Source organism: Pristiophorus japonicus, chromosome 26 (assembly GCF_044704955.1).
Source record: "Pristiophorus japonicus isolate sPriJap1 chromosome 26, sPriJap1.hap1, whole genome shotgun sequence".
NCBI lineage: Eukaryota > Metazoa > Chordata > Chondrichthyes > Pristiophoridae > Pristiophorus > Pristiophorus japonicus.
In genome coordinates this window covers 18,446,455-18,466,554 of record NC_092002.1, presented here as the reverse complement: position 1 = coordinate 18,466,554, position 20,100 = coordinate 18,446,455, and the positions used below count along the sequence as shown (strand labels likewise).

Below are 20,100 nucleotides of genomic sequence, written 5' to 3'. Positions count from 1 at the left end.
AAGCTTGAAACATGTGTCGGAAGGCTCCCTGCAGACCTGGCTGTGTTGAGTACTGCTCAGCAACCGCACCAGACCCAACTCACTCACTGGGGTTCCCCAAGCCGAGCTGCTCATGAAAAGGGCGCTAAAAACAAGGCTCTCTCTTGTCCACCCTGATCTCCATGATCACAGAGAGGGCAAGCGACATCAACAAAGTGCGTACCATGACCGCGCAAATTTGTCACTCGATATTGAGATCAATGATCCTGTGTTTGTGCTCAATTATGGACATGGTCCTAAATGGCTCGCTGGCATGGTCGCAGCCAAAGAGGGGAGTAGGGTGTTTCAGGTCAAATTGGCCAATGGCCAAACATACAGAGAACATTTGTACCAAATCAAATTGAGGTTCACCAACAGCTACGAACAATCCGAAGAAGACACCACCAACTTTGACCCTCCAACAGACACACAAGTGGCAACTGACATCATGGTTGACCACGAAGCCGAACTCACCATCCCCAGCAGCCCGGCAAGGCTGGCTGCCCAACAGCGCAGCGAAGAACTAACCAACTCACCCACACCCGCATTTGTACCAAGACGATCGACAAGGGAGCGAAAAGCCCCGGGTGGTCTCACCTTGTAAATAGTGTACTGTTGACTTCACGGTGGAGTGAGTTTTATGTATTTTACTCCTTGTAACCTATATAACACCTGGGCACACCTGTTGGAGTCCCAAGAGATCCCAGCATCCCTTGGGAGCAGGGTTTCTAAGCAGGCCTCCCACGAGGTACCTGCACTCTGGTGTCTTATTAAACGAGCTAAGGTCACACTTGCTCATTGTACACAGTACTTAGTTTCAATCCTTTGTTATGAGTGTACCAATATGGACAATGACCTCTGGCTGATCACCCTCCTCCCTCAGAATGTCCTGCAGCCGTTCAGTGACATCTTTGACCCTGGCAACATACCATCCTGGAGACACGTCTGCGGCCGCAGAAATGGCTGTCGGTTCCGCTAACTATCGGATTCCCTTCCACTATTGCTCTTCCACTCTTCTTCCCCCCTCCCCCTGTGCAGCTGAGCAACCCATGGTGCTGTGGACTTGGCTCTGGCTGCACTCCCCAGTGGAACTATCACCCTCACCAGTGTCCAGAACTGAAAACCGGTTAGCAAGCGAGATGCACCCAGGGGATTCCTGTCCTAACTGCTTGCTCCTCCTTGTCTGTCTGGCAGTTGCCCATTCCCTCTCTAGAAACGTTCTATCCATGAAGTTCTCAGGCTCGCGGATGCACTGCAGTGACTTCAACCGCCACTCAAGGTCCGAAACCCGGAGCTTGAGCTGCTGTAGCTGCCGACACTTCCTGCACATGTGGTCATTCAGGCCACGAGAAGTGTCCCGGACTTCCCACATAGCACAGGATTTAGGAAGGATAGACAAAAAGGAAAAGGAGGTGGCATGGCGTTGCTGGTTAAAGAAGAAATCAATGCAATTGTAAGGAAGGACATTAGCCTGGATGATGTGCAATCGGTATGGATGGAGCTGCGGAATTCCAAAGGGCAGAAAACGCTAGTGGGAGTTGTGTATAGACCACCAAATAGTAGTAGTGAGGTTGGGAACAGCATCAAACAAGAAATAAGGAAGATGTGCAATAAAGATACAGCAGTAATCATGGGCGACTTTAATCTACATATTGATTGGGCTAACCTAACTGGTGGAGGAGGATTTCCTGGAGTGTATTAGGGATGGTTTTCTCGACCAATATATCGAGGAACCAACCAGGGAGCTGACCATCCTAGACTGGGTGATGTGTAATGAGAAGGGACTAATTAGCAATCTTGTTGTGCGAGGCCCCTTGGGGAAAAGTGACCATAATATGGTAGAATTCCTTATTAAGATGGAGAGTGACAAAGTTAATTCTGAAACTAGGGTCCTGAACTTAAGAAAAGATAATTTCGACGGTATGAGGCTAGAATAGACTGGCAAAGGATACTCAAAGGGTTGACGGTGGATAAGCAGTGGCAGACATTTAAAGATCACATGGATGAACTTCAGCAATTGTTCATCCATGTCTGGAGTAAAAAAAAAACTGGGAAGGTGGCTCAACCATGGCTAACAAAGGAAATTAAGTATAGTGTTAAAGCCAAGGAAGAGGCATATAAATTGGCTAGAAAAAGCAACAAACCTGAGGACTGGGAGAAATTTAGAATTCAACAGAGGAGGACTAAGGGTTTAATTAGGAGGGGGAAAATAGAGTATGAGAGGAAGCTTACAGGGAATATAAAAACTGACTGCAAAAGCTTCGATACATATGTGAAGAGAAAAAGATTAGTAAAGACAAATGTCGGTCCCTTGCAGTCAGATTCAGGTGAATTTATAATGGGGAACAAAGAAATGGCAGACCAATTGAACCAATACTTCGGTTCTGTCTTCACGAAGGAAGATACAAATAACCTTCCGAAGGTACTAGGGGACAGTGGGTCTAGTGAGAAAGAGGAACTGAAGACTATCCTTATCAGGCGGGAAATTGTGTTAGGGAAATTGATGGGATTGAAGGCCGATAAATCCCTGGGGCCTGATAGTCTGCATCCCAGAGTACTCAAGGAAGTGGCCCTAGAAATAGTGGATGCATTGGTGATCATTTTCCAACAGTCTTTCGACTCTGCATCAGTTCCTATGGACTGGAGGGTAGCTAATGTAACACCAATTTTTACAAAAGGAGGGAGAGAGAAAACGGGTAATTATAGACCGGTTAGCCTGACATCAGTAGTGGGGAAAATGTTGGAATCAATCAGTAAGGATGAAATAGCAACACATTTAGAAAGCAGTGACAGGATTGGACCAAGTCAGCATGGATTTATGAAAGGGAAATCATGCTTGACGAATCTTCTCGAATTTTTTAAGGATGTAACTTGCTGAGTGGACAAGGGAGAACCAGTGGATGTGGTGTATTTGGACTTTCAAAAGGCTTTTGACAAGGTCCCGCACAAGAGATTGTTGTGCAAAATCAAAGCACATGGTATTGGGGGTAATATACTGATATGGATAGGGAACTGGTTGGCAGACAGGAAGTAGAGAGTGGGGATAAATGGGTCCTTTTCAGAATGGCAGGCAGTGACTAGTGGAGTGCCACAGGGCTCAGTGCTAGGACCCCAGCTCTTTACAATGTACATTAACGATTTAGATGAAGGAATAGAGTGTAATATCTCCAAGTTTGCGGATGACACTAAACTGGATGCTGGTGTAAGCTGTGAGGAGGACGCTCAGGGGCTGCAGGGTGACTTGGACAGGTTCGGTAGTGGGCAAATACATGGCAGATGCAGTATAATGTGGATAAATGTGAGGTTATCCATTTTGGGGGCAAAAACACGAAGGCAGAATATTATCTGAATGGCGGCAAATTAGGAAAAGGGGAGGTGCAACGAGACTTGGGTGTCATGTTTCATCAGTCACTGAAAATGGGCACGCAGGTACAGCAGGCGGTAAAGAAGGCAAATGATATGTTGGCCTTCATATCTAGGGGATTTGAATATAGAAGCAGGGAGGTCTTAATGCAGCTGTACAGGGCCTGAGTGAGGCCTCACCTGGAATATTGTGTTCAGTTTTGGTCTCCTAGTCTGAGGAAGGACGTTCTTGCTATTGAGGGAGTGCAGCGAAGGTTCACCAGACTGATTCCAGGGATGGCTGGGCTGTCATATGAGGAGAGACTGGATCAACTGGGCCTTTATTCACTGGAGTTTAGAAGGATGAGAGGGGATCTCATAGAAACATTTAAGATTCTGACGGGACTGGACAGGATAGATGCGGGAAGAATGTTGCCGATGTTGGGGAATTCCAGAATCAGGGGACATAGTCTTAGGATAAGGGGTAGGCCATTTAGGACTGAGATGAGGAGAAACTTCTTCACTCAGAGAGTTGTTGACCTGTGGAATTCCCTGTCGCAGAGAGTTGTTGATGCCAGTTGATTGGATATATTCAAGAGGTTGTTAGATATGGCCCTTACGGTTAAGGGGATCAAGGGGTATGGAGACAAAGCAGGAAAGGGGTACTGAAGGAACGATCAGCCATGATCTTATTGAATGGCGGTGCAGGCTCAAAGAGCCGAATGGCCTACTCCTGCACCTATTTTCTATGTTTCTATGTTTCCATGGGACTGAGCTGCCCTGCTATGCCTCTATTTATTAGATTATTAACTAAAGTTTTTAGTGGTCGTATCCCGGTCCTAGTTTAAACCACTGACCTAGTTTAGAGAGTAATGATAAATTGCAACATTCTTACCTTGCCAGTACTAATTCCATCTTTTCTATCCAATGGGGCCTTCAAGTGTGCAGCTAGAGTCCATGGACTGCACGGATGATGAATCATCAAAGGAGCTGATTCCTTCTCGGGGTGCACCTTCACAGGACTCGTGCTTACCATGCACCAGCTCAGATATTCGCAATTCGGTGAAACCAGTTGGACAAACAGTTGGGTTTTCTGTTGGTGACTCACACAACTGAGAAAGAGCAGACAGTGGCAGCAGGGACAGCAGTGGACAATCCGGATTGAAGGCCACTCTCCAATCTCTGCTCAGCTGCACACAGATGCTGTACCCTGGGAACCCACGCTGAAAAGAATAATAATTAAGGAACACCTGAAAATGTGTGATGTATGACAGGCCTTCCAAGCATACTGTCCACAATTGCACAGATAATGGAGGAGTCTGCCTCAAAAATGAGCAGGTTAATGTTGCAAGGCATTGCGACAAGGTCTTATTGCATGGATAGAGTGCCAATTCCATGGAACATCAATTCCAGGCATCAAATGTGTCCATGCAGGCCTTGACCATCGCCATACACACTCTGGATGCCAACATGTCTGGCACCTTAAATAGGATGACAGATACCTTAGCTTTGGCCTTACAACGCCTCACTGATCTGCACCAAGCTGCTCTTCAGAAGAGTGATAACAGTGGAGAGTGGCTGGCCCATGAGAGGGATGATGGCAAAAGGCAACATGGAATTGTGACTTCACTTGAAGTGCTTCCACTTCTCACCTGTTGTCCCCCCCACCCCTCAGTCAGTACCCGACTTGCTACTTCGTGGCCGAGTTGTCTGCTGCATAAGTACAGGGAGAGAAGTCTTTGGAAGGGCCCCCATGGGCTCCACAACTGAGGTCATCGGCAAAGAGCATTTCAGAGCAGGGACCTGAGCAGCCTGTCTCTACCTCTGCTGAAGCCACAGTGGTTGTACCACATAGGAGCATTAGGAAAAGAAAGAGTAAAGCTTTGTAAAGGAAGAGGCTATGTACATGGGTCTAGGAGAAAGTAATGGCCCTGAAATTGTGGTCGGAGGCTTCCCGCAGGCAATTGCCTCCGACCTGAAACATTTCTACGCAAGTACCGGGTGGTCCGGGAGGAGCCAACGATTCCGGTGGGGAGGCCTTCTCTTCCCGCGCTGCGAAGTGCGCTCCCATCCTCCGGGTTCCCATGGAGATGGTGCAGTCACGTGTGACTGCTCAGCCAATCAGGTACTGTATTCCACAGCTTTCTCATTAATAGCAATGGGGACTCCGTATCTACGAGTTCTCATTACTATTAATGAGAAAAAAAACAAACACACTAAACAAGTGTAATAAAAATTAAAAACACACCTCACATAATTAAAACTAATTGAAATTAAAGGTAATAAATATCTGAGAGAAATTTTTTTTCCCGAGTTTTTAAAAAGTTTTTTAATTATGGTTAAAAATAAATGTAACGTAGTGGGCAGGGTTTTTAAAAATAATATGTTTTTTAAAATTGAATTTAATTATATTTTTGTATGTTTTTAAATTCTTATACCTGTAAAAGTAAGCTATGCGCCTGCTTTTATCTGGTGTAAGAATTTTGAGGACATTTGCTGGGCAAGATATGGGTAAATACCGCAATCTAGTCCTTGCAAATGTCCTCGCTTCCGATATACAGATGATCTGTCAAGCTCCAGCTTGACAGATCGGAAAAGCCGGTTTTCAGTGCATGCACATTGTGCGCTGAAAACCGGCTTTTCCGATGCCTTCCTGGATCCGTAGAAACTTCGTACGGACCCGGGGAGGCCGGGATTTCAGGGCCAACGTGTTGTGAAGTTTCCGTTCTTTAATAGAATCACATAAAATGTATTACTTTGCACCACTTTCCCTTGTTGCCCATTCTTGGTTGTTGGCTGGCAATTTTTCTTTTCACTTGTTTGATGATGAATGAGAAGACATAAATTGACGGGGACCAATGGGAGGCTGTGCAAGGAATGGTTGATTATTAGCAGGACTGCTTTGTGTCCGTGTCATTGAGGGCGTGGGGAACAGTGGACATTGCATGTTGTTCTGTCATCAGTCAGTGGTGGTAACTAACTGAACCTAGCATTAATAAGGGCATCCCTGACATCTTGGGCAGCAATGTGAGCAGCTGGATCTGCATTTGGGTCATCACCTACCTCCTCCTCCGCCTCAGATTCGTCCGCAGATGTTGTATGCTCTACACCTTGTACTTCCTGGAGCTCTAAACCTCACTGCTACCCAATGTTGTGCAGAGCACAATACATCAGAAGCATTTTGGATACCCCGGCTGGTACCATCATCATCATAGGCAGTCCCTCAAAATGAGGATGACTTTTGTCCACGCCGAAAAGGGATGAGTTCACAAGTGTTCCAATGAAGGACCTAATATTCCAGGTCCAGAACTACATCTTGAAGGGTGGAAGATGCCTGTACGTGGATTTTTCTAACGTGTGGTGACCATTGCACATCAGCCACCACACGGGCTTGACAGAGCTCGGTCTCAGTCCAGTGGCAAGGGTTAACCAAGACGACTGGATACTAGCTCTGCTGCATGAACCACGTGCACACACATATCACAATGTGGGCTGGCCTGTGCTGCCCCTGGGCCCTCGCCTCTTCTGGGCACCGAACTCACGCCTCTCTTGTCACTCCCTGGCTGGTACATACTGAAAGAAAGGACGACTGCAGATCTGTCCAGACACCTGAAGCGCATCTTCAGCATGAGGATGGCTTGCTCAATGACACATCTAATGGTTGTGCATTGTAGTGCTCTTGGGCTTCATTGGTTGGGTTTCTCATGGGTGTCATCAGCTAAGTTTAAAGGGGAAAATCCCTTGTCTCCCAGCTGCCATCCATTAAGTCTGTTTCCAGGTCCAAAGAGCACCCTGTGCGGAGGGGAGCGGGTAGGTCCGAGGGCCTCCTCGTAGGACTGCTCCTGGGCACGGCCAAGGGTGCCATCAGCCGGTCCAGGCAGCGGGCGGTCGAGGGGGTCGTTCAACCTGACTGCCTGCCTCTCTTCCGCTCTTACATCCGGTCCAGGGTGTCCTTGGAGATGGAGCACGCGGTGTCCACCGGTACGCTCGCGGCCTTCCGCGAGAGGTGGGCACCGGAGGGACTGGAGTGCATCATCACGCCCGGCAACCAAATTTTAATTTGATTTTACGTTTTAAAGTTAATTTGTTTTAATTGCCGGTGCTTTTAGTGTCCCCTTCCCTTTTATAGGGGGCACTGGGGAAAAATTGTGATTTTAGTGCCCAAAAAAAACAAAAAAAAAAGAAAAAACACAAAAAAAAACACAAAAAAGGGGGAAAAAAAATGGGCCTTGTAAATGTCTGGAGTGTCACCCAGGTCGGGTGGCACCGTTTAATGTTTTATGTTTTCACAGATAAACTCAAAAGAGTTTCCAGGTCCAAAGATGTAATGGAGCTCGGACTGCCGCAGGAAAAAAGCATCATGGCAGCCCCCCGGAACTTTTAGGCACCTCTGCATAAATATCATTTTATGATTGCACTTCAGCTGCATATTGTAGAAATGGCAGCTGTTGCGGTTCACCAATACTCTTGGTTGATGTGGAGGTATGTGGAATATCACGTGTGTGCAGTTAATGATGCCCTGCACCTGTAGGAAGCCCGCCAGAGACGCAAACTGAGCTCTCGCTCATTCTGACTGATGTAACCACAGGCAAAGTTCACATAATTGCCAGCCATAGTAAACAACCTATCAGAAACCGACTTTATGAATTTGTGCACTGCCCACTGGGAGGTCTTGGATATATCTCCGGCAGAACCTTAGAAGGATCTGGAGGCAAGAAAGTTGAGGTCGGCAGTTACTTTGACAGCTGCTGATAAAACGCGTGGCCACTAAGTCTAGTAGGGAGCACATCATCTTCTGGGAGGCTGCAGGTATCTGCCACCACCTGACACGACAACCCGAACTTCCGGTCACACTGGTGTTCCGATAGGTTAAAGAAGCTCAGCCTGTGCCTGTACACCCTGTTTTGCGAGTAGTGTCTCCAATCTAAGGTAAACAAGGCATCACCCATCATGATCTGATTCAGAAAAACTCAAGTGTAGAAATAAACTCTCAGCAAAAGTAATGTCAACAGATTTTTTTCCACCAGTTAGTAAGAAAGCAGCTGGAAGTACTGAGTATTTATTGGAGTATTTGCATAACTTTTAATCAGCCCCGTCAAGCGAGTTTCAGGAAGCTTGGAAAACCCATGGATGCACTGTTAAATTTAAAACTGTCTTGAAATATTGCTCTAATTCTGTGATTAACATGTTAATAGGTAAGCTGTCTCTCCCGTGATGGTTGCATGCAATCAGCTGATCATGCCCGGGTTAAACGTAGAAGTCGGCCTTTTTTGAACCAGCTTCTAACTGCAATTGTATTTTTGCCGACTTTAACCCCTCACCCACGCTCTGCTCCATGTTAAAATTGCCCCCTACATGTCTCTGACTCCCAGGTCGTCCTGGGTAACCTTGCTTATGAGTAGAGGAAGGCTAGCACCATCATACTTTTGCTCTGTCTTTTCCTCCTACTTAAGTACTGACACACAGGTGCAATCACAAAAACATCACGTAAAGTATATTACAATGCAAGCGCTATTTGAAGGTGTCCTTTGACGCCAGCATTGTAACATATGTTGTAATAATACAGATCCGGAAGAACTATCAAACAGGCGATCAGCCTAATCCCGTCAGTTTCCCACCAGATGGGTGAGGTTAAAATTAGCTATGGGCCCAAGTCATGCCAATTGATTTGCTCAAAACAGGCAACAGTGGATTGGGGTAATTGAAGGAAGCTGTGGTGATCAATGACCGGTCATGAAGCAGCCAGCATTAGAGGAGAGCAGTGCTAGGAATAAGCAGGCAATTATTAATAAAGCAGGATCTGAAAATGAATACAAGCAATCTACAGACAATATTTTTACTTTTAAAAAAAAAAAAGGAGGAAATTACTCATCTGAATGCTTACCAATATGAGAGTTGTGAAGAGCACAGCTCTTGCTGTGCTGTGACTGGCATGGAACTGCAGCAACATTGATCATCACAAATTGTCAGATAGTTACCTAACATTGGAAAGTTACCGTCACAGGAATAGGGTCACGTTGAACTTTTCAATGGAATGGGACAGGACCAATTTCCCCTGTCAGTTCCACTGCCTCCTGGGCAACCTGCCCATTCAATTTTTTGCTCATGTGCGGTATCTACAATATAAAAGCCGGTGAGCGGCAACACGACACCTTGTAGATGACTATAACAGGACTTAGCAAATTTTACTAATAAATACTAATGGAATAATAATGGAATACTGGGGCTTATGCCAAGAGATATAAAACGTAAATGTTGAGATCCAATGATGAATCTAGATAAAACCTATTTAGGAAGAGTTACTATCACAAGAAAGGAAGGGCCTTTCAATAGAACGTAAGAGACCATAGCAAACTTAAAAGTGTATTAATAGATTTTGCAATGCTTTTCAAAATATTATTTTATTTTGGTGTGGCAAGAAGTTACAGCTTTTCTTAAACTATAAATGGCAGTTTTTTTCAATCAAGCCTGGCCACTCAGGCAATAATTTATGTTCTGTGTTATAGGTAAGTTCAGTCAGTTATATGCAATCGATCAGGCGTGGATGTCAGCACTTGTTTCTTCCCCAGAATATATTCTGGTAACTTTACACAGGGAGGAGATAGTAGATCGAGGGGTCCTAATATATAAGGTATGTATAGAATATTGAGACATACAAAGGACACAAGGGAAAAATGTAGTTCACTTAATACTCCATGGAGTCAGTGCCACATTTTCTAATGGGGTTAATCTTAAACTTTATCACCGGGCAAAACACAGGTGATAGCGATCCGGCAGACTCCTTTACATCTTCTCCCAATTTTCTTTTCCATTGAAGTATCTGATGCATGAATTGATTTGGAATGGAAGGTGTTTTTGATATCACACCAAATTATGCTTCTATCAAAAAGAAAACATCACTTTAGATGTTTAGTGAAGGTGAAACAGTTTTACATTAAATCCCAATTAAGTGTATTTTCCTCTCTGTAGACCATGTACCTAATAAATCACAAACGAATCGACAAGGTGGTGCAGAAGCTGACAAGTTACTCCGAAATGCAACCCTTGGGCCATGTTCTAGAACTGTATTACGTTGCAATTTGTCTCAAATCATGCATTATTGTGCCAATTTTCAGTCATGCCAACTAGTAAAACTAAACCCCATAGTGTGTCTCATCCAACAGTCTCAATTGCTCTGCTATTCTGTCACTGTTGTGCAGATTGAAGCTGCTGATGAAAAATATAGCTCATTCCTCACCCTGCCAACTAATGGAGACAACAGGAGCAAGTATCACATTTTGTGAATCTTTTTTTTCTTTTGTTGTCTGTACTATTTCACTTACACTCCTTCTTTCCTTCAGATCACAGTAAAGGATCGAGAATACTACAAAGGTCAAAGTTTGTCAGGTGAAAATCTGGTGCTGGTTTCAGTTGCAATAAAGGTGAGGCTGTGAACTGAAGTAATGAGAGTAACTAAACATTCAGTGCATACAATAGCAACTTGCACTAATATGGCACCTTTAACATTATAAAACATCCCGAGGCAGAGGTTCAACCGGACAAAGATGAATACCGAAGCAAAGGATTTATTAGGAGAGGTGGCCTAAAGCTTTGTCAAAGAGATGGGTTTTAAGGAGGATCTTGGAAAAAGGAACAGAAGGATTCCTTTTCATTGAAAGGAACAGATAGGGTGAGATGAAGAGGAAGAAACTCATGTAGAGCATGGACGCCACATAGACAGTTGGACTGGATATGAAATCAGCAGTTGGGACAAGGGGAGGCTGGCAGGGAAAAACAAAGGTAGGTGAAGTGGCCTGCGGGACACAATGGACTGGCAGGGTAGAAGGAGAAGTGTGCTTTGGAGCAGCATTGGGGTAGACAAGGGCACACTGATTAAGTGGGTCAGCTCTGATGCAGAACAGAGCCAGTGGGGAGACGAAGGCAAGAGACCGTACTGAGTGAGCAGGTAAAATAGTGAGAAGCATTATTAGGGCTGTAGCATTTTGAACATTGGGGATGGTGACTGGAGTCCTGCGAGTTGTCAAAGAAGGAATTGGAGGAATTGCAGCAAGGAGTAAGACATAGTGGGGCCCGAAACGGGGGTGCACGCATCCTTTTCAATGGTTTTATTACAGCTGTGGTTGAAGTCGCCTCTTGAGCGAAATTCTGCTCTGTTGTTTTTTTAAAATTGGATTCGGAAGTCGCTCTTAATGGGGGCGGTGACTACATGAGAGCGGCGCATACGCGGTGGTGGCAACACCAGAGGGGCAGAAGTTGGGGGCGGTGCGGAGTGACCGCCACGATGACGTCATCATGGCGCCGCGTCACCACGGCTCTCTCCTTCACTTAAAGGGGACAGCCTTCGTGATTTTAAAACTTTGGTCCACCAGGGAGGGTTTCGGCTGGGCCAGCAGCCTGGCTCCCAAGAGGGGGTGCTTGTTGGCGGCCCAGCCGAACCCAGGGGCATAATTGTCGGGCAGACATGGCAGTCAGCCGACCAAAACAAAACATGGTGGCAGCGGCAGTACATCCTCCCCTTTAAGGGAAGCCGAACCGCCGTTGCAGTATGTCACAGCCTCACCGGATCACTGGGAAAAAACAGGTTTTGACACTGCTTGGGGGGCGAAGACGGTAATGTCGCCGTCGGCAGGGGGGGGGGGGTGCGGGGAAGCGGGTGGAGATCGGCGGAGGGCAGCATGATGACACACTTAACACGGATCGGCAGCAGCGGAGTGGTAGGGGGGGACCGGGGCACCGTCGGAAAGCCTTGGAAGGGCAATTTGGGCTATCAGCGACCATTCCACGAAAAATTGGCAGTCACTCCGCAGAGTGGCCGCCGATTTGCAGTGGTAACAGGCCTTAAGGAGAGGGGCAATATCTGCCCCAGTAATGGGGGAGAAAAATTTTGAATTCTAAAAAATATCTGCTGGCCTGGAAAATGGTAAAAAAAACATGAAGATCAAGATGGAACTTGGCGGCTAATGCACAGTGCTAGCCATGGTGGAAGAGCAGCAAATGAATGCTGAAGACTCAATAGATTACTTATGTATTAAGGAGCAGTGCAGGGCAGTGATTACATTAATACTGCAAATCCTAATTACTGGCATCATAGGGAATCAGTGGGAGTCAGCTGCCAGGCTTACTCTTGGCATGTAGAGGGAACACGCCTGCAATTTCTGCGGTCTGGAAGAGTCCCTGTTCCATGTTTTTATGGAGTGTGCGAGGTTGCAGCCCCTGTTCCATTATTTAAAGGGGATGCTCCTCAATTTCTGGTTGCACTTCAGTCCCACACTCCTGATCTTTGGGCACCCTTTGCGGAGGGGAGCGGGTAGGTCCGAGGGCCTCCTCGTAGGACTGCTCCTGGGCACGGCCAAGGGGGCCATCAGCCGGTCTAGGCAGCGGGCAGTCGAGGGGGTCGTTCAGCCTGACTGCCTGCCTCTCTTCCGCGTCTACATCCGGGCCAGGGTGTCCTTAGAGATGGAGCACGCTCGCGGCCTTCTGCGAGAGGTGGGCACCGGAGGGACTGGAGTGCATCGTCACCCCCGGCAACCAAATTTTAATTTGATTTTATTTGTTTTAAAGTTTAATTTGTTTTAATTGTCGGGTTCTTAGTGTCCCCCTCCCCTTTTATAGGGGGCACTTGTAAAATATATGGTTTCAATGCCCCCCAAAAAATCTTTAAAAACCCCAAAAAAACCCAAAAAAACCAAAAATACATTTATTAGAAAAAGGAGCAGTTAAGTGTCTGGAGTGTCCCCCAGATCGGGGGGCACTTGATCTAATGTCTATTTTGTCCCCCCCCCCCCCCAAAAGAGTTGTAGAGGGAACTTTGATTTAATAATAAGCTACCTCTCTTTCTCAGGTGGTGAATTCTGATTTTTCTTGCTTCCGGGAGCATATGAGTAAACTTCAAATGCAGGTGACAAAATTAAAACTATTTTTGTTTGTTAAAAGGCATTGGTTGAAGTACCACATAAGGGCTGGGAAATAAATGCTGGCCTTGCCAGCGATGCCCACACCCCAGGAACAAATTTTTTTTAAACTTGAGACAAAAATGTCACGTAACTCTCCATTCACGGTATTACTTACTACATATTACATATCGTTTTTCATCGTCGCTACATCAAAATCCTGGAACTTCCTCCCTAACAGCACTGTGGGAGCACCTTCAACACATAGACTGCAGCTCCTTCTCAAGGGCAGTTAGGGATGGGCAATAAATGTTGCCCACATCCCATAGAAACATAGAAACATCAAAATCCTCAGCGCAGAATGAGGCCATTTCGGCCTATCGTGTCCGCGCCGGCCGACAAAGAGCCACATGATCCCTGAAGGTTATATATAAACCCATGAACAATGATCAATGGCGGAAAGGTAAAGAGCACCCAGCCCAACCAGTCCACCCCACACAACTGCGACACTCCTTACACTGAAACATTCTACACTCCACCCCAACCGGATCCATGTGATCTCCTGGGAGAGGCAAAAAACAGATTAAAAACCCAGGCCAATTTAGGGGAAAAAATCTGGGAAAATTCCTCTCCGACCCATCCAGGTGATCGAAACTAGTCCAGGAGATCACCCTGGCCATATTCGATTCCCTGCAGTACTTACCATTATATCTGCGCTGACCAACAGTCTAATCGCAATTACCAGCTCTAGGTCCGTAACCCTGCAGGTTACGGCACTTTAAGTGCCCATCCAACCATCTCTTAAAAGTGGTGACGGTTTTTGCATCCACCACTCTTCCAGGCAGTGAGCTCCAGATCCCCACAACCCTCGACATAAAGAAGCCCTCCCCCCCCTTAAATCCCCTCTAAACCTTCCACCAACCACCTTAAAACTATGCCGCCTCGTAATAGACCCCTCCACCAATGAAAATAGGCCATTACTATCCAATATGTCCAAGCCCCTTAATATTTAGTACACCTCAATGAGTTATCCTCTTAACCTCCTCTGTTCCAATGAGAACAAACCCAGCCTATCCAATCTGTCCTTAAAACTAAGATTCTCCATTCCAGGCAGCATCCTAGTACCCTCTCAAGTGCAATCACGTCCCTCCTATAATACGCATGCAGTACTCCAGCTGTGGCCTAACCAAAGTATTATATAATTTAATCATAACCTCCTTGCTCTTATATTCTATGCCTCGGCCAATAAAGGCAAGCGTTCCATATGCCTTCTTAACCACCTTATCCACCTGGCCTGCTACTTTCAGGGATCTGTGGGCAAGCACTCCAAGGTCCCTTTGTTCATCTACACTATTAAGTGGCCTACCGCTTAATGTGTATACCCTTTCCTTATTAGCCCTCCCAAAGTGCATCACCTCACACTTCTCTGAATTAAATTCCATTTGCCACTGCTCTGCCCACCTGACCAGGAGATTGATATCCTCCTACAGTCTATGACTTTCCTCTTCATTACCAACCACACAGCCAATTTTAGTGTCGTCTGCAAACTTCTTAATCATACTCCCTATTTTCAAATCTAAAGCGTTGATATACAGGGGTATGCCACAAAAAGCAAGGGACCCAGTACTGAGCCCTGTGGAACCCCACTGGAAACATCCTTTCAGTCACAAAAACATTCATCAACCATTACCCTTTGCTTTCTACCACTAAGCCAGTTTTGGATCCAACTTGCCACTTTGCCCTTTGCCTTTTGATAAGGTCCCACCTTCGTGACCAGTCTACCATGTGGGACCTTATCGAAAGCTTTGCTAAAGTCCATATACACTACATCGTACACACTACACTCATCGACCCTCCTAGTTACCTCCTCAAAAGGTTCAATCAGATTAGTCAAACACGATCTTCCCTTAACAAATTCATGCTGACTGTCCCTAATTAATCCTTGCCTTTCCAAATGTAGATTTATCCTGTCTTTCAGGAATTTTTCCAATAATTTTCCCACCACTGAGGTTAGGCTGACAGGCCTGTACTTACTCGGCCTATCCCTTTCTCCCTTCTTAAACAAGGGTACTACATTAGCAGTCCTTCAATCCTCCAGCACCATGCCCAAATCCAAAGAGGACTGGAAAATGATGATCAAGGCCTCTGCTATTTCCTCTTTTACTTCGCTCAACAGCCTGGGATGCATTTCATCCAGGCCTGGGGACTTATCTACTTTCAAAGCTGCTAAACCCCTTAATACTTCCTCTCTAATTATATTTATTTCATCCAGACTATCACACTCTTCTTCGATAGCAATATCTGCATTACCTCTTTCCTTTGTGAAAACAGATGCAAAGTATTCATTAAGAACCTTACCAATATCTTCTGCCTCCACACAAGGATTACCCTCGTGGTCTCTAATAGGCCCTACCCTTTCTTTAGTTACCCTCTTACTCTTAATATATTTATAGAACATCTTAGGGTTTTCCTTAATTTTACTGGTCAAGAATTTTTCGTGCTCTCTCTTAGCATTCCTAATATCCTTATTAATTTTGCCTCTTAACTCTCTATATTCCTCTAAAGATTCTACAGTATTTAGCCATTGTGACATAAGCATACCTTTTTTTCTTTATCGTCCCGTGTAAGCCCCTAGACATCAAGGGGGCTCTAGAATTATTATTCCCACCCTTTTTCTTTAACATGAATGAATTAAAAAAAACTTATGTAGTTCCATGAGCATCTGAAGATCATTTACCATTTTTACTATGTAGTTGGTTTATTTCCAATTCGCACAGTGTATATAAAAAGAAACTATTGTGAGTGAGTTCTTTCTACTTTGCAGGGTGAAACACTGTTGAAAGTCTATGTAGGCTGTCCACCTGGTAACAAACTTGCTTTTGACATTTCCTACACTCTTAAATACAGCATCGAGAAAAATGACATATATTTTGACTGTCTCGAGCCCGACATAGAAATTCCATGCTTCTATTATGAAATCCGTAAGTACATTCCATTTCGACAAAACCATACTCTGAAAGAAATATGTTTATAAAATAGCTTAGCATTTAGCCAAAATATCTCAAAATGCTTCACAATGCCAAATACCTTTCAAACTATGTAGAGAAATTTCCTTGTTTGTCCATTCTCCACATATAAATAGTGGGGCCGAAATTGGCCTCCGTCCGAAATGGGACACACCTACCAATCTTGAAGGATTCCATCCGCCCCAATGCATGGGGCAGACAATTCGGGTTTTTGGTTTTCTTTGCAGCAAGGCAGAAGTGGCCTCATCATCAAGACGGAAGTACACGTCGGAGTGGCCATCGCTCAGTGTCATCAGCGCCTCGCTGACGCATCATAACGTCCTTCCCCTTCTGTTAAAGGGTAGGGCGCTGCAAACTCTGCAGCCACTTTAGTGGCAAACACTGGGCCACCAAGGAAAGTTTTGGCCGGACCAGTGGCCTGGAATCCAAGTGTAGGTGCTGGGCTGCCTGTTGGTGGCCCGGCCGAACCCTTTGGCCAACAATTAAAATAAAACAGCGGCCGCGACAGTGCACTCTCCCCTTTAAGGGCGGACGCACCCCCCAGCTCCAAGAAGGTTCCCGACCGGAAAATCTGTCAGTGGCAGCGACTGGTGGGGTCACCACAAGGACAGTTTACAAAATGGCGGCCCTTCTTCGCCGACCAAGCGGTGAGTGCTTACTGACCCATCGCCGCCGCTTTCAGCAGCCACGGCTCTTATAGAAAGGGGCAATTTTCGTCCCAGTGTATCGTTATTCATGAGGGCAAAGAGGGGATTGCTTGTGTAACTTCCCTCTAAGAAATTCCTGTTTTAAGAAGTTTCCTGCCCTAGTAGTGAGTTGCCTGCTTCTACTCAGCTATATAGCACTGAGATCAATACTCTTTGTTCATTTTATCTTGCTGCTGACAACAAACCTTTGTTGTTTCACATTACTGTAAGGCAGTTAACAATTCAGCATACCGTTCTGTTGTAAAATAGATTGGAAGCTTTCTGGTTCAAGTTTTTTCAAGTTTTAATTGTGTTTTCCGTTTAAATTTTAGAACCATTTTTCTGTTTGTTCAAAAGCATTTAAGCCCTGATTTTATCCCAGCCCATACAGTATTTACTGAAGAACAATTAGGCTTTGTGACCTGAAAAGAAGAGTTTCACTTTAGATTTTGAATGATCACATAGTATGTTCTTCTAAAATAGAGATTGGTCCTGAATGTGCGGTTGGAGGCTTCCCATGGGCGGATACCTCCGAACCTCAATAAGACTACGTACCTACCTAATGGTCCTGGATCCACGGAGACTTGCACCCCTGGGCCTCTACGCTTAGGAATGCTTAGAGGCCCACATATCCCAAGGGCGTATGCGGTTCGCAAACGCGGTCATAGGCCCCGGAAAATCCCGGCCATTATTTGATTTACCATGAGCAGTGCCATAGGACTACCACATGTATATTATAAATTCCATGAACCTTAAAAAGTTTTATTTGTTCTAGATATTTGTTAGACACAGATTTGTTTTTTTTTGCAGCATTTTACCCCTTTTTCTTGATTCAAGACATGGTGACCGGACAATCCGAGCAATTTAAGGGCAAGTAAGTGAAAAAAACAAATAAACTGTGAAATAACATCCCTCACTTTATGCACAAAAGCACATTCTAAAAAGGTTGCCTTTGTTAGTCTTCATGAATAACCTATCTGTGGTTTAATTTCCTAGGTATACATTTAAAGTAATTGGAGGTGGTCCATACATAACAGAAAATATCAAATACTTCACAAATGAAGAGGTTCTGTTGTATAACTCATTGAACTACAGGTACTTATTTTTATTATTCATTCATGGGATGTGGGCATTGCTGGTAAGGGTAGCATTTATTGCATATACCTAATTGACCTTGAGAAGGTGGTGGTGAGCCGCCTCCTTGAAGCGCTGTAGTCCTTGAGGTGAAGGTGCTCCCACTGTGCTGAAAGTTAGGGAATTCTAGGATTTTGACTCACAGCGATGAAGGAACAGCAATATATTTCCATGTCAGGATGGTGTGTGACTTGGAAGGGAACTTTCAGGTTGTGGTGTTCCCATGCGCCTGTTGTCTTTGTCCTTCTAGGTGGTAGAGCTTGCGGGTTTGGGTGGGGCAGTCGAAGAAATCTCAGCGAGTTCATACACTGCATCTTGTAGATTGTACACAGTGGAGACATGGTGGAGAGAGTGAATTTTTAAGGTGATGGATGGGGTGCCAATCAAATGGGTTACTTTATCCTGGATAGTGTAGAGCTTCTTGAGTGTTGTTGGAGCTGCATTCATTCAGGAAAATGGAAAGTATTACATCACACACTTGACTTATGCCTTGTAGATGGTGGAAAGGTTTTAGGGAGTCAGGAGGTGAGTCACTCGCTGTAGAATATCCAGCCTCTGACCTGCTTTTGTAGCCACAGTAATTATATGGCTGGCCCAGCTAAGTGTCTCGTCAATGATGACTCCCAGGATTTGTGCAGGCGACCCAGACAATATAATTTCCACAGAAGCTGGCTACCGCATTTTCAGTGATGATACCTTTGGAATTTAATAAATACTGAGCATAACATCATCAGCCGATATAGTCCCAACAATCTCCAATATTTTACTATTACACACTTCATAGCCATGGGAGTTTCTAGGGGGAGAAATTTGGTAGAACTCCATTTGGGACGCTAACTTGTTAAATTTTGAAAATTTAGCACCAAATCCAAAGGATTCTGAAGTTTTAAATTGGGCTTTAGCCCCCCAGGAAGGAAGGAGGCATAAATTAAGTGCTAATTACCTCAATGGGGCGCTACAGGGGGGCTACCACCAGAGCACTACCGAATTTCAGGTGACTTGCATTCAGCAATCATCCATCAATCCTTCACACTGTCTCATTCCAGCTCTTAAAGGTGAGGTTCTATCAATCTGCAGCTACTCATTTTCACCAGGTCAACTGAAGTTGACCTGGGACCAACTGAAAGACCTCATGGCTATGGCTGCTCCCAATCCAAATCGAAGGGAGAGAGCTCGTCGGTTCAATGATGCCGCATTGGTGGAGGCAGTGGAACAAATGAAGAAAACCATTTCCCCAGGTTTTCAGGGCAATGTGAAGGAAAGTGGCACAGGAGGTCTCGGCCAGTAGTGCTGTCGAACGCAGTCGTAAAAAGTTCAATGACATCGGTCGGGTGGTCAAGGTGAGTACATGCTTCAACAGGTTCTACATACCAGCATCTGAACCTCTGTCCGTGCACACTGTGCAAAGCATCACTCCCCACCAAACATCTGCAACTACTCAAACTCACATCCTCATCTCACGCCTTGCCTACATTCACAGCTATTCAACGATGGCAGGCATATCTCTCAGACACATAGGTGGACCCTGACTCACACACATACCTTTCTTTTGCAGGCCTAGATTGCACACAATAAGAGTGAGCAGCGGAGGACAGGCAGGGGTGAATCTCAGCTCCTGAAGCTCTCAGACCTGGAGGAGCAAGTGTTGCGGCTCATTGGGCAGCAAGTGGTGGACACCGTGGCCATCAGCGACGTCAATCCCACTGGGGGCAACAACAGTATCTTCATACCCTCTCATTTTCTCATCCCATTTCCCCTTCACACCAGAAGGCTTTATCACTTTCCAGCTCCTGATACTGTCTGCATTCCCTGCTCCATTCCTGCCCCCCCCCCCCACTGTCCTCACCTTGATGTGAGTCTTATGCCTTTATGCTTTCAGATGACCAGCCTTTGCCTGAGCCCCACAATGAGAGTGACGAAGGAGAAGAGGAGGAGGACCCAAGCACCGAGTCAGTGCATCTGTCACCCATAGGCATCATCTCAGAAACTGGCACTACGCATTGG

At 45.5% G+C, this 20,100-nt stretch overlaps 1 protein-coding gene across 1 annotated transcript in view; it reads left to right on the top strand.

Moving 5' to 3' along the window:
- Positions 1–20,100, top strand: part of LOC139239047 (cation channel sperm-associated auxiliary subunit gamma-like) — a 138,525-nt gene that overhangs the window by 48,814 nt on the left and 69,611 nt on the right. The window contains exons 5-10 of the mRNA XM_070867552.1: positions 9,867–9,991; positions 10,701–10,781; positions 13,202–13,258; positions 16,075–16,231; positions 17,773–17,836; positions 17,959–18,057. Coding sequence (XP_070723653.1) covers positions 9,867–9,991; positions 10,701–10,781; positions 13,202–13,258; positions 16,075–16,231; positions 17,773–17,836; positions 17,959–18,057 — 583 coding nt within the window. The remainder of the gene's footprint in view (positions 1–9,866; positions 9,992–10,700; positions 10,782–13,201; positions 13,259–16,074; positions 16,232–17,772; positions 17,837–17,958; positions 18,058–20,100) is intronic.